The sequence below is a fragment of the Varanus komodoensis genome, unplaced genomic scaffold, assembly GCF_004798865.1.
Source record: "Varanus komodoensis strain SLA01 unplaced genomic scaffold, ASM479886v1 scaffold9, whole genome shotgun sequence".
In the NCBI taxonomy this organism is placed as follows: Eukaryota; Metazoa; Chordata; class Lepidosauria; order Squamata; family Varanidae; genus Varanus; species Varanus komodoensis.
Genome location: NW_025336598.1, coordinates 22,647,120 through 22,661,858, shown reverse-complemented (window position 1 = coordinate 22,661,858; position 14,739 = coordinate 22,647,120). Strand labels below are relative to the sequence as shown.

The following is a 14,739-nucleotide window of genomic DNA, read 5'->3' as shown; positions in this document are numbered from 1 at the left end:
TGTTGCTCATTCTGATGGTGAAGAAGTTGTCAAAAGAGTCTCCATTGGCTGCAGTGGAGACAAACTCTAATTGCAGGTTTGACTTTGAAGGATGAAATAAATGACTTTTCACCATCACCTGTCAAGCATGCTGAGCTTTTGAATTCTACAACCTTTCCCGGGCACCGTTACTCAGCTTTTGAATTCTACAGTGTGTGTGAATTCTACAAACTTTCCTGGGCACTGTTACTCAACAGATTCAAGAAAGAGTTCATCTGATTTGAACTACTCCATATATTCTGGTGATTCCCGCATGGCCAGGAGAGGATGGCTGCCCTTTTGGTGAGAACCTTACATGAATTGGTACTCTCACTTGAGGTACGGATGATCACTTCATGAAAAAGATTCCCTGTGAAGTTGATGCAGAAAATGTCCATGGTACTTCAAGTGATATCCTTTCCCTGAAAGAAGCTAGTTAGGCATAGGATCCTCAGACCACAAATGCTAGACAGAATCCACTAGAAACCCCAACACATTTGGAGTCCATCCCAAATGACGAGCAGTCTAATTCATCAGAATTGGAATGGTACAACCTTCAGCTTTTTCTCCAGACCAGGGAGTGGGTAACCGTTCCCTTCCATCCCCAACTGAGAAAGTCATCCCAACATAGATTATTGGCTTCACATGGCCTGGAAATCTAGTTATGGACTTTAGAAGCAAATGAAGAGCCATGCTATATCAGACCCATGGTCCATTCAGTTCCTCTAGCTTGCTCTTTCACCATTCTCTTCAAAATACGACTTTTTTAAAAAAAAAGCTGCTTAGGACTCAAAACAAGACAATAAAACAACAAAAACCTTTGCAGCTTTTGCTGTTTGTTGGCTCTTCCCCCTCCCTCCTATAGGCAAATGGCATGTTATTCATTGACGTTGGTCGGCCCAGCACTGGCCACTTAAATTGGTTGCAGTGCAGTTGCAGTACAGAGTGTCCAGGAGCACTGTCCATTAAAATCCTTGGAGGCAGTGCCAACTTCTGCTTCTGAAAGAGTCCCTGGGCACCCTCAGAATGATCTACACATGGGTACTCAGTGCCCACACACAGTACAGAACTTGGAAAGATGAAGCCTGAAGAAAAGAAGGTCAGCTGCAGCCAACATAACTCAGCAATGTCACACAAGAAAGTGGAGAGATAAAGAATAAAATGCAATATGTGGAGGGGCACAACCTGAATGCTGAGTACTGTACCTATGAAAGAGGAAGAAAAATTTCTTCTTATCCACTTTTTCCATGCGTAATTTTGTACACCTCTCTCATGTCTCCTTTTACTCAACTTTTTAAAATCTAAACAATCCCAGATGTTGTAAGCATTTCTCCTATGGGAATTGTTCCAGCCCCTTAATCATTTTAATTTCCTTTTTTGCTCTTTTTCCAAATTTGCAATGCCTTTTTTTAGGTGCAGTTACCGGAACTGTACAGAGCATTCTAAGTCTGGTCACTCCATAGATTTGTGTCAGGGCAATCTGATCTTGGCTATTTAATTTTCAGTTCCTTTCCTAATTATGCCTAACATGGAATTTGACTTTTTCATAGCAGTCTCAAACTAGGTTGAAGTTTTCAACAAGCTGACTATCATGGTTTGGAGTTATCACTGTGGTGCTTTTAAAAGAACAGAGGGGAAAGGTGGGTGTGCAACCCCATAGACATATGTGGAAAGGTGGTAGGTGGGCTTCTCAGCTCTAGAAAGTTCCAACAGAGGCCCTGCAGTTAAAGGACTACAGTTACAGGTAAGTAGCCAGTAACCTGTGTGACATGGTTGGTCAGACTGTTGGACCAGGGCTTGGGAGAACTGGGTTCTAGTCCCCACTCAGCTGTGAAGCTCACTGGGTGACTTCAGTCTGGTCACTGACTCTTGCCTAACCTCCTTCATAGAGTGGTTATTGAATGGATAAAATGGAGTGGAAGAGGAAAATGGAAGCCTTCTTAGGTTCCTCACAAGAAGCAAAAATGCAGGATATACATGTCATATGCTAGCAATACCATTCACTTTTAAATACTATCACTACCAGTACTTTTGGGGGGCTTTACATAGAAAGGAATAGGTGATGTGGCAGTGTAATGCTTTGAACTAGGAAAGAAATTTGAGATCACACCTACCCCTTGAGTAGCCCAGGAACACTCCTCCATGCACTGAAGAAGGATCCATCATGGTACAAAGGCCTACTAAAATTCCCAAAGGCATCAAGTTTCTAAGCTCACAAGCCTTGCAGAAAAGAAATTGCTTCAACAGCACCAACAGGACATAATGAAGAATTTCACAGAAATTTGCATCGCCTTCCCCTAAAAACAAAACTGGCTGAACCTGGCAGTGAAATCAGCAGAGGTTATATAAGCATTGCACATGCAATAGACTTGGATTGAAACTCAGTTAAAAAAAGAGTCATTATCAACACCAGAGATTTTCAAATGAAAATGCAAATCTGACTATCTGAATCACAGCTCTTGTGAAAAACAAAGGAGAAGACCTGCTCCCATTTATAGCAAGCTGGAATCCAGAAAAAAAGTTCTGGTGTTACCCTTAGCAAAGCAGCAACTCAAAAGAGCTAACAGAGTGTTAGGTCTACTTAAGTGGAAAAAAAGCATGATGCAGTGAAACATAATTGTAAGCCTAAATAGATACCCACAGAAGAAGGAATTTTTTTTTGCATTGTTAGCATCCTGCACATTTTGGAAGAAGAAAGGGCTGAAGATGCAGATCTTCCAAGGTCTAAGCCAGGCCCCTCTCTTGAAATGTTCCATGCAAAAACTGATCATTCGAAGTGGGGATTTCATTCACTTGAGGATATCCATTTTAAGTATAGGAAGAAGAATACAGGGATCTAAATTTGTCTTGATGTGGAACAGTCAGTGCACAAAGAAGAGACTGGTGCATGGAAAGCATACCCTAGAAGGGAACTTACCAAGGATTTCCATTTTGATTTGCCAACATGTATGTATAAAATACAATAGAATATAAAATATTTGTGTAGATAGATAAAACATTATGAACTTATATCCCAAAATGCTTCACATTGCCTGTTAGTGTTATCATACATAAATACAAGCAAAAAAGCAGAATTGAATGTATTACCTCTTTGTTCATTGTATAGCTTAAACGTAATTTTAAACAAGGCCTCATAATAATGGAAGGAGGTAGGACTAAGGACTTCAGTCTACAGTTGGACAGAAGTACAATAGTCACCCTGCAGAATTGCATCTTTGCACCCTAGTATAGCATTTAAGCACTAGACATGTTAATATTGAAAAAACTAAAGGAGAGTATTAAATAATATGTTGATTTCACTTGGGTGAAAATATTGTATAAATTGTTTTAACTATGTTTTGATTTTTCTATTTATTGATTGTTCTAATCTGTGACCATAAAATAAAAACAACTACTATGATTACTACTACTTTGATTTAAGCTTTATTTATTTCATTTTTATACCACCGGGTAGTGGAGACTCTCTGAGTGGCTAACAAAAGTTAAAATTAATCATTTAAAAACACTAAAAGAATAAAACCATAATAGCAATTGCTCTATTCAGCACAGAAGCATATAATCCCCAATATATCAGGCAAATTATAGGATGCAGTGAAGGCTGTGGTTCAAGGTGTCTATATTAGTGAAACCCCTAGCCAAAAGAGAGAGAAATATTTTGAAGATAATAAAAGTGATTTTCAAATTAGGAAAAAAAAACCCCATAAAAGAACAGGAAATTGTAAAATGTACAGGCATTTAGCATCTGTGGTCTGTTATGGTCAGTCTGTTGCTGTTGATTGTTATGCATTTGAAATAAGAGTAGAGAATGAATCTATTTCATGGATTGGCAAGATGTAGTCCAGATGTCTTGGAGTAGAATCCCACAATTCCTACACTGGCTGGGGCGGATAGAAGATAAAGGGCAGCAAGTTGCTTGCCTTTGAATCCTAAAGATAGCAAAGGAATTGATTCATCAACTGTAGGAAATCTCTTCTGCTATTGAAGATTTTTTTAAAATGTTATACTCCATTAAACAACTAATTGAAATAGATAACTTAGAATTTAACCACAAAGTCATAAGCAGAGGAACAGTACTTTTATTTAGACCAGCCTTTTGGAGTAGGAGACAAAAGGTACTTATAAGAAGCAGGAAGCCACCAGAGACTGATGGTTTTACAGAAGAATTTTCTAAAACATTCCATTGTGTTAATACCACATCTGAAATGCAGTTGTGGATGGGAGTAGAGTCTTGGAAGCTGGTCATAATTCCAACCTTGGAAAGGACCATTCTGATGTGACTTCTTTCCGTCCCATTGCACTTTTGAACCAAGATTCCAGGCTGTTCACAGCAATCCTGGCCAATAGACTAAATTCCTTCATAACATCAACTTGAATTTACATGGTTTTGCCTGGCAGGCAGCTGAATCCTTCAGGCATGTACTTTAGCCTGCTACATTATGATAAAATCAAGAACTCTCCAATCATGCTACTTTTCTTAAAACTGCTTTAAGCACTCAACGTTCTTGAATGGCCTCTTTTGATAAAGCTTGTATTCAAGTTCAGTTTTGGCATTAAATATATGAATTCCATTAATCAGTTGTACTAGTTGGACTCCAACGCTGCAGTCTGGGCAATACAGTAGATTCAGACTATTTTACTTGTTTAGGGTTACAAACATGGCTTTTCTTCATCCCTCATCCTCTTTGTCCTTGCTATTGAATCAATGGCAGATATTATACTTTCCAGAAAGAGTAATATAAAGAATGAGAATTAATGGAATATAAACATTGATAAAAAATTAAAAACTGAGCTAATATGTCTTAACATCCACTGGAAAGTCAAAACGACCTTTAAATACAATCCAAACTATTGCAAGAACTGTCTATTTTTAAGTACCTTAGTATAATAATTCCAAAGCAGGTAAGAAAAGAGAATTTTGATCCTCTAATTAGAAAACCAAACAGATCTTACGGCATGAAAAATATTTATGCATACTGTACAATGGACAATTTAAAATTATATCCAGCATTTGGATCTGAGGGTGAAAGCACGTATGGAGCCTCAAGCCAACCATATTTCAAGCTTTCCAGAGACTCTACAGTTACCCATTCTAAACCCTTTCACATCCCTAGCAAACTACAAGACTCTAGGTAGCTGAGAAGTATAGCAGATGCCATAGAATAGACACCCTAAACTCCAGTTGATTGAAGGACCTGCTCTATGTTTTTCCTTCAATCTCCAGCATATTCTGGATGATCAGATGGAAACAAGCCACAATCTCCTACAGGCCATTTTAGTAATCCCCTGTCAAGAAGAAGATCAAGATCCATGTTTTTGCCCATGGCACTGAATCACCTCTCCCAGAATCCCTGTTGCATGGGTTCTCAAACTACGGCCCGCAGGATGGATCCGGCCTGCCATGGCCATCCATCCAGTCTGTGCCACCGTTCGCCGCCCACTTGCATGCTTGCTGCATGGGTGGGGAGGTGGTGGCTTGCATGCTTGGAGATGGTCTCCGAGCGGGCAAGCCGCCCCCACCACCGCCTGCCTCCTGTACGCTTGCGCTCGCCACTGCCTCGCAGGGGAGGTGGTGACTTGCTCAGAGATGGTTTTGGACTCGCTGGGAGATCTCCAAGCGTGCCACTGCTGCGCCGATGCTGCCTCGCATGCCCCAACGGCTCCTCACCAGCCCATGTCCCCAGGCACCCCCTCCTCACCGGATGGTCACCACAGCCTTTCAACTGGCCCCCTATTCAAAAAGTTTGAGGACCCCTGCCCTTTTGTCTGACCTGAGCATGAATAACTTCCCAAGTCTCCTGGTATTTGAAAGCGAAAACTTCCTGAAACCTGAATACTTGGAAGAGTTACCTAATTCTAATGCTGATACTTCCCTCCTTTTGCACTCTGCTAAGTACTTTTGCAAATTTCAGTGCTCTTAGGCAGCCCCATCTAATTCTCCTATGGCTGTGATATGTGATGAGGCCTTAGGTAGATCATTATAGCTTTTACATATAACTGTTAACCTAAGCTATTGAATACATGCTATGTTTGATGGATATGCATTATGTAAGCCAATTTGAATTTTTTGCATGGTTATAATAGTGATAGTGAGATAATAGATAATTGTATTCCAGTACAATCCAGATGGAAGGTACCTGCTTGTGAAAGGTGAGGAGAGAGATTTATCACTAGAAGCTCACTGTCCCTCTCTCCCTCTGTCCCTCCTGTTTTGTTTTGTTTTTTGCCTCTTTTCCACCTCCCCTGTATTCTGTATGAAATGTTGTTATGTTTTGCATTCTACTGAGGCTGAAAGCTGTATGCAATTTGAGATGTGCACATCTTTTGGCATCCATTGTAATGTCTCTTCGGGTTATGTGCTGCTGTGAGTTTTTTTAAATGAAAATGTTGGTTCTGCTGATGCAGCGTGGCATTCTGGATCACATCCTACTAACTGCTGTAGATATTTGTACTTAACTGCTTAATATTTCACTTCTGATCTGTTCCAGACTTACATAGAGTTAGCAATAATGAGAAGTGTGTGTAACCCTCTAAACTAAAAGGAAATTTAATCAAAATTGATACTATTTGTACTCTGTTGTATGCCTGAAGTTTAAATTTGATATTACATTAGGGAATTATGAAAAATCTAATTATATAGTCTGACTGCTTGAATGGTATAAGAGTTGCCATAAAATTTTTATATGTTTGAAGGCTTTGTTTTGCTACAGTACTACATAACAAAAATAAAACTTTCATTGCTTGCTGTAAGAGTTATTTTTTGTATGTTACATTATCTTTTGTTTTAGAAAGCAAGCAAACTTTGAAATTGCTACAGTCATTCTTTAGGAAAGTGCCACAGATGTTATTCAAAAACTTCAACTTGTTAAAGAGACCTTTTTTAATTATAGGAAGCATCTACTTGGTTGAAATACAACTATATAGAATGCATTATTATTGTTATATGCCTAGAAGATGTAATGCCATAGATCTCCTAAATTCTCTGCGATGTTGCATTTCTTGCAGTGTTGATTTGCTTTGTAAATATATCATGTTGATGTATAGAAAGTGCATGTGAGCAAGGGACTCATGTTTCTTATTTGAGCAGTGAATAAAGTATTGTCTTGGTGGGTCACATGCAATATGTGGTTTTTAGTCATATTAACATACTTTAAAATTACAGATGTTGTAGAATAAATAATTCTGTGACAAGCAACAATTAGAGGTATACTTCTTAAACTGCTTACTTTAAACTTGGCTATTGCTAAAATACTGATACTATAAAGCTGGGAAGTAGGACTCTTTAACTAAAACTAAACAATGTTATATTAAACATTTTAAAAACCATGCCCTGTTCCTTTATCAAGAGTGTTCAAGACCAAATCGTTGGGATTAATTTTTCCAGTGGGATTTAGTAACTGATCTTGGCTTTGGTACTTATAATAATAATAATCTCCATGGAGATTATTGAGTGTTGATGGCATTCACACAGTCCTATAGTATTCCTTTAAGCGAGTTTAGTATTGTGTGGATTTCTTTATAAGGATGCCTTGCTCAGAATGGATCAGGCAGTTGATGGGTGGAGGTTGTCGAACCTGTGAAATGTGTATTGAGATGTGCGGTTGTATTCTGGGTACTCTCCAGTGCCTGTCTGAGTAGTGTACATTTGCAGTTAGGATCCCATGTTAATCACTCATAGAAACCAATACACACACATTAAAAACTTTGTGAATAAATATACTGTTAATTCGCCCCAAATTTCAAAGAAAAATGTAGAGTAAGACAAACCCTTCTGCTTTATCACTCATTGTGTAAACATCTAAATTAATCTGTATTGTGTTAATAAATCTGCTTGATTTATTAACATAAAAACATTTTCTAGCAACTGTAAATATGAAATAAAATATCATAAGTCTCAACCCAGTCACATTTTTCTAATGGCAGTCCACATAAGAGAATTCACATTGAAAAATTATATGTTATACCCATTAAAATGTGAATTTTAAGTATCAGGAAAGTGGTTACAGAAACATCTTCATGGTTGCAGGGAAAATTCTGAAACAAATATTTTCATTTTTAGCTTTTCATAGTTTTTCATTATTCATTTTTAAGATGCTTGGAAGATGCATTGTTTACGATAGTTAATGAAATGTTCTTGAAAATTAGAAATGAAAACATATTTAGCTCACATCTGAAAATGAATATGGCCTTCTTATAATGGCTTGGTTCCATGATTTTGCATGAAATACATGAGCTCTTAGGGCCCAACTCATTGGCAGTTGCTAAACAAGCCTACTTCAAATTATGATTATGAAAGCAGTCTGTTTAAAAACATAATTCCTTGCTTGTATGTAATGACAAACTGGAAAATGGAGAAATTGATTCATGGTTTCTTTCTCCTGGCTGCATGGGAGTGAAGAGACCAGCGGAACCTGAAGCTTTTGTCATAGAGATTTGTGCATGGAATTGTAAAATAACTTTATATGCAACTTGATCACTGAGTCTGCTTCTAAAATACACATTAAGTCTTCTTTTGTTCCCAGCTGCCAATTACCAATGCAGCATATTCATGCATTTACATGAGTGTATAACTTAAAGCATGCATCCATAAGTGAGCTTTGTTCTCACTTTCCCAAGCACACTGACACACCACACCCAACTTTCTCACATTGAGTGTGAAGGTCTGACAGGGCATTCTAAGCACATTCAGTGGAATGTACTTAGAATCTTCCCAGTGCTTGGGAGTCTTGCACTACCAAGGGTCATGTTTATGGTAGGATTCTAAGTACATTATTTTTCTATGCTTAAAATCTCCCTTTAGACAGGTGTGGGAAATTTGTGGCCCTTTGGATGTTTCACCCTACAGCTTCCACCATAGTTAGTGGTAATGGATTATGGGAGCTGTAGTAGCTGCAACACACACAGCACAAGAATGGGGCCAGTGCATGCAGGGGTGGAGGAGGGCTAGCACAAAGAGCCCCTTGTAGAGTTTTTGCCCTCACACTTTCTTTTGAAGACCTGAATACAGTGTATGTAGCAAGCTAGCTATGTTTTATGGAAAAGTCTGGCTGAGAGGAGTGGGAAGAGAAAGCTAAGCATGTATATAGTAGACTTGAGTCACCTTCTCTGCCACACTGGTTCATAAGAGGATTCATGCTCCATTTCAGACCAAAGTTTATCTTTTTTCTTCTGTTCCCACCCTGTGTTAGTTATCCTGTGGTCATCGATGTAAGGAGCTCTGTCATTCAGGTGACTGTCCTCAGAACTGCAATCAAAAGGTCAAAGTTCGGTGTCCTTGCAAGAGACTCAAAAAGGTAAACTTCATATTTTACTTTGAAAACTGTGTTATGTTTAAAGCAAGCTGTCATACTTTGGGCACATCATGAGAAGGCAAGACTCACTGGAAAGGACAATCATGCTGGGGAAAGTCAAAAGCAGAAGTTGGGGGAGACCAGAAATGAACTGGATCAATTGCATAAAGGAAGCCACAGCCTTGATTTAAAAGAGCTGAGGAGACTTGTAAAGGGCAGTACATTTTGGAGGGCATCCATTCACAGGGTTGCCATAAGTTGGAGATTACTAGACAGCATGTCCAACAGTTATAATCACCAACTATTTAAACAGAATAAAATTGTCCTAAACTGAAATCTGACAGATAATTCAGTGAGCAGCACTAGTTCCATAGAGCTAGACCTCTATGGATGTAATGTCAGACTTTTCCAGTGCACTGCATTGATACAAGTACAACTTGGCTAGTAGGGATTCTGGCTTCCAGAATGAATGAATTTGAGGGTGAAGATACTAAACCATTCAAATCCGTGTGCAGTTGCATTAAATGTGTTCAGAATTATGCTGGAAAATATATATAGTTTAGCTCAAATATGGCTAATCCCAAGTAAAGAGAGGAAATATGTTTTCCTGACTAGCTATCAGGAAAAGGCATATTTAATTACATAAAAAATGGGCCAAGACAAGTTATTAAACTTGTGAATCCTTAATGCATTTTACAGCAGACATTTTCGAAGTCTCAGTGCAACTGTGGTATCATCATCTTCCCTGAAGTAGACAATATAACAAATAAATGATTTCCCCTTACATGGCATTATTATTATTATTATTATTATTATTATTATTATTATTGCCAGAGAACATTCATTTTTAGTTCTAATAGTACTTCAGCTGTTAGGAAGAGAAGAAGTTGCTTTATGTAGTGGACGTTTTTACAAAGCACTAAAAATGTGTATAAAAATCAAATTATATATCATGTTGCCTTTTTTGATCTGAGATACACATTTTATTCCAACTTGCATCATAAAACCCTTATCTGATTCTCTTCCATCTGCATGTGTGCTTTTCAATTCTACATTTGTGATTAGAGGGAGCCCCTAAAACATCTGTTCTTCCTACCTCATTCTCCCTTTTGAGGCTGTGATCAACATCTTGTAGGTACTGTTGGAGTAGCTTCAGTAGGACATCACATTGTAGAAATTATTTGCTTAGTTAACTAATTTAACACTGCATCCGAAGTTAGACCATTTCCATGGGTGAGAATTGAAGCATGCACTGAACTTTTCCATTGAAAACAGAGAGATGGGATGTTCTAGACTGGTGTTCCATGCTGGCCTCTAGAAAGGGAGAAGAAGCAGATGAAAATCCATCTTGTGAGACCAAAGTATTAATAAAGACACCAGCAGAACACCTTCACCCATAAAAGAACGATAATTTTTTGAAGAGTGTTTATAACAAGATTAACAGAATTCCTTGAATTGGCCAGGCGACCCACCTCAGTGAGATATGCGAATGTTTGATGTACATAAATCAACAAGTGTATTTATGCTTCAGCAACTTTTCCCCCATTTGGCAAATGTAATTCTTTTTCTAATCCTTTTCCCCCACAAAGAAACATTACACATATGAAATAATAAAAATAGGTAGGCCAATTAAAGTGAATAGTGTTTGTGTGTGTCAAGAAGAGGTTGTTTTTTAATCATTCAGGATTTGTAATGCTAGGGTCACTTTCCTCAATTTAATCTGTATAAAGCTGTCTTGGGAAACAGCACTGTACAATGGGCTGGTTTGGTCATTCCCAAAGAAAGGACCCACTGAGGTTGCAAATTTGGACACTTACTCCTGAACACTCCAGTTCAGAGCAGACTTCCTGATTTGTTAAACCACAGTTTCCTGTTTTGGACATAATGCAAAAGTGTGACTTAGCAAGCCAGGTAGTCTGCTCTGAGGCTGTGCATGCTCCAATTCATCACTCATTTCCTGCTTCACAATTTGTTAGATTGATTAGTCAGACAATTCAGTTATGTCTGAATTGGGCCATTGCTCAATAATAATAACAATGTGATGATGATCTGCATCAGTTACTTTGATGCAGATGGTGTTTTTCCAGGGGTATGAATAGAATTGCAAATGTTGAGGTATACATACTGGGAAAGGCCTGTAAAGGCATAAAGAGGCCTGGTTTTCCCACACAAACAGCCTTTCAAGGTGATTTACAATCAAAGAATTTCTATCAAAAATAATCCAACTAGATGTCAGATGCCTAACTAATTCCATTGATTTTTAAACAACATCAAAGAAAGGCAGCTATTCAATTCCTAGTGAAATGTAGGATTGTGCTGTACTGTTTTATGTAATTGTAACCTAAACTGGTAAAGCCTTGTGACATAGAAAAAACATCCTTTGACACACTGCATTATTTTTTTCTACTTGTAAGTCCTAGTTTGGTGTTAAAATAGAGCTTAAATGATGCTTTTTTAATAGCATGTGTGGTGCTCATTAATGCAGAGACTATTAAAATGCAAGTGAGACAACATCAGGTAAATAAATGCTGTAATAAAATTTAATCTAGTATAATCTTAATTGTTGCTGTTGTTGTCGTCATTAGTCACGAAGATGTGTCTGACCCATCGCGACCCCATGGACAACATTCCTCTAGGCCTTCCTGTCCTCCACCATGCCCCGGAGTCCACTAAAACTCACACCAACTGCTTCAGTGACTCCTCCTCATCTAGCCACCTCATCCTCTGCAGTCCCCTTCTTCTTTTGCCATCTATCGTTCCCAGCATTAGGCTCTTCTCCAGGGAGTCCTTCCTTCTCATTAGGTGGCCAAAGTATTTGAGTTTCATCTTCGGTATCTGGCCTTCTAAAGAGCAGTCAGGGTTGATCTCCTCTAGGACTGATTGGTTTGATCACCTTGCGGTCCAAGGGACTCGCAGGAGTCTCCTCCAGCAGCACAATTCAAAGGCCTCAATCCTTTGGCGCTCAGCCTTCCTTATGGTCCAGCTTTCACAGCCATACATTGCAACTGGGAAAACTATAGCCTTGACTATATGCACTTTTGTTGGCAGGGTGATGTCTCTGCTTTTTAGTATGCTGTCTAGATTTGCCATAGCTTTCCTCCCCAGGAGCAAGCGTCTTTTAATTTCTTGGTTGCAGTCCCCGTCTGTGGTGATCTTGGAGCCCAGAAAAATAAAATCTGTCACTACCTCCATTTCTTCCCCATCTATTTGCCAGGAAGTGAGTGGACCGGATGCCATGATCTTAGTTTTCTTAATGTTGAGTTTCAAGCCAACTTTTGCACTCTCCTCCTTCACCCGCATCAAGAGGCTCTTTAGTTCTTCACTTTCTGCCATGAGAGTGGTATCATCTGCATATCTGAGGTTGTTGATATTTCTCCCAGCAATCTTAATTCCAACTGGTGATTCATCTAGCCCCACCTTTCCCATGATGTGCTCTGCATATAAGTTAAATAGGCAGGGCAACAGTATACAGCCTTGCTGAACTCCTTTCTCAATTTTGAACCAATCAGTGGTTCCGTGTCCAGTTCTCACTGTTGCTTCTTGACCCGCATATAGGTTTCTCAAGAAACAAATAAGATGGTCTGGTACTCCCATCTCTTTAAGAACTTGCCACAATTTGTTGTGATCCACACAATCAAAGCCTTTAGCATAGTCAATGAAGCAGAAGTAGATGTTTTCTGGAACTCCCTAGCTTTCTCCATGATCCAGCGTATGTTGGCAATTGGATCTCTAGTTCCTCTCCCTCTTCAAAATCCTGCCTGTACTTCTGGTAGTTCTCGGTCCACATACTGCTGGAGGCTAGCTTGTAGGATTTTGAGCATAACTTTGGTAGCATGTGAAATGAGTGCAATGGTGTGGTAGTTTGAACATTTTTTGGCATTGCCCTTCTTTGGGATCGGAATGTAAACTGACCTTTTCCAATCCTGTGGCCACTGTTGAGTTTTCCAAATTTGCTGGCATATTGAGTGTAGCACTTTTACTGCATCGTCTTTTAAGATTTTGAATAGCTCAGCTGGAATACTGTCACCTCCATTAGCTTTGTTGTTGCTCAGACTTCCTAAGGCCCATTTGACTGCACATTCCAGGATGTCTGGCTCAAGGTCAGTGACCACCCCATCATGGTTATCAGGAACATTAAGCTCTTTCTTGTATAGTTCTTCTGTGTAATCTTGCCACCTCTTCTTAATCTCTTCTGCTTCTGTTAGGTCCCTGCCATTTTGGTCCTTTATCATGCCCATCTTTGCATGACATGTTCCCTTCATATCTCCAATTTTCTTGAAGAGATCTCTGGCCCTCCCTATTCTGTTGTTTTCTTCTATTTCTTTGCACTGTTCATTGAAGAAGGCATTCTTATCTCTTCTAGCTATTCTCTGGAATTCTGCATTCAATTGGGTGTATCTTTCTCTTTCTCCCTTGCCTTTCGCTTCCCTTCTTTCCTCAGCTATTTGTAAAGCTTCCTCAGACAGCCATTTTGCTTTCTTGCATTTCTTTTTCTTTGGGATGGTTTTAGTTGCTACCTCTTGTACAGTGTTGCGAACCTCCATCCATAGTTCTTCAGGCACTCAGTTCTAATTCCTTAAATCTATTTGTCACCTCTACTGTCACCTCTACTGTATATTCATCATCATCTTAATAGTGGCGGCAAATTTGGAGTCCCCAATTATTATTACACAAGTAAAAGCAGACATTCCATTTCAGTAATAAAACTTACTAAAACAGAATTTGAAAAAGAAATAATTCTGGAAAGCAAACTTTTCAGCAGCTAAAAATGTTGCGATAACCTGGCAGTGACCTTCATACAGAGGATTTCTCAAGAAAATCAGAATTCTAACTAGAACATTGGTCTTTCTACTTCTAAGAAGATAATTAATACTTATAGATGCAGTCAACTTGCATTTGTGACTATGTACACTTTATGCGTGTAAGAGTTTGCTCTTTATAAAAAGATGTGATGAAACTTAATGTTGGAAGTCTGGTTTGGAGTGGTTTATAGAATCTCTCAATGATTCCCTATAGCCCCTTCTTTCTCAGACACATTCTTTCTTGTCTGAAGTGCTTACAGGCCCAGTTCAGTGTGCTGGTTACCACCTCTAAAGCCTGAGTGGCTTGACATGAGGTTATCTGAAACAGCACTATTTATTACTTAAACCTACCCTCACGTTATAGCTTGTTTCTCACAACCTTAAACCATGATTTATTTAATTCATGGTTTGTTCAAGTACCCAGGATTTGTTTGGCATATATTTGAACAAACCATGGTTTTCTTCTTTCAGTCCTGGTTGTTTGTTTCTCTCCTTTGCCTACACCCTCCCTATATCCCAAATGTCTAGGTGGTGCTGATGTACTAGTATGGTTGAGATTTTTGACTACTGTTGCCCTCCGTAGCTTAGCAAAACAAACAATGGACAGTGCTGAGTTCAGAACCCAACAACAA

General features: G+C 38.9%; 1 protein-coding gene across 4 annotated transcripts in view; it reads left to right on the top strand.

The window, feature by feature from the left end:
- The window catches only part of NFXL1 (nuclear transcription factor, X-box binding like 1), a 68,078-nt gene that overhangs the window by 40,695 nt on the left and 12,644 nt on the right, over window positions 1–14,739 (top strand). For all 4 annotated transcript variants that reach the window (XM_044417816.1, XM_044417819.1, XM_044417818.1 and 1 more), the window contains one exon: window positions 9,204–9,308. In XM_044417816.1, coding sequence (XP_044273751.1) covers window positions 9,204–9,308 — 105 coding nt within the window. The remainder of the gene's footprint in view (window positions 1–9,203; window positions 9,309–14,739) is intronic.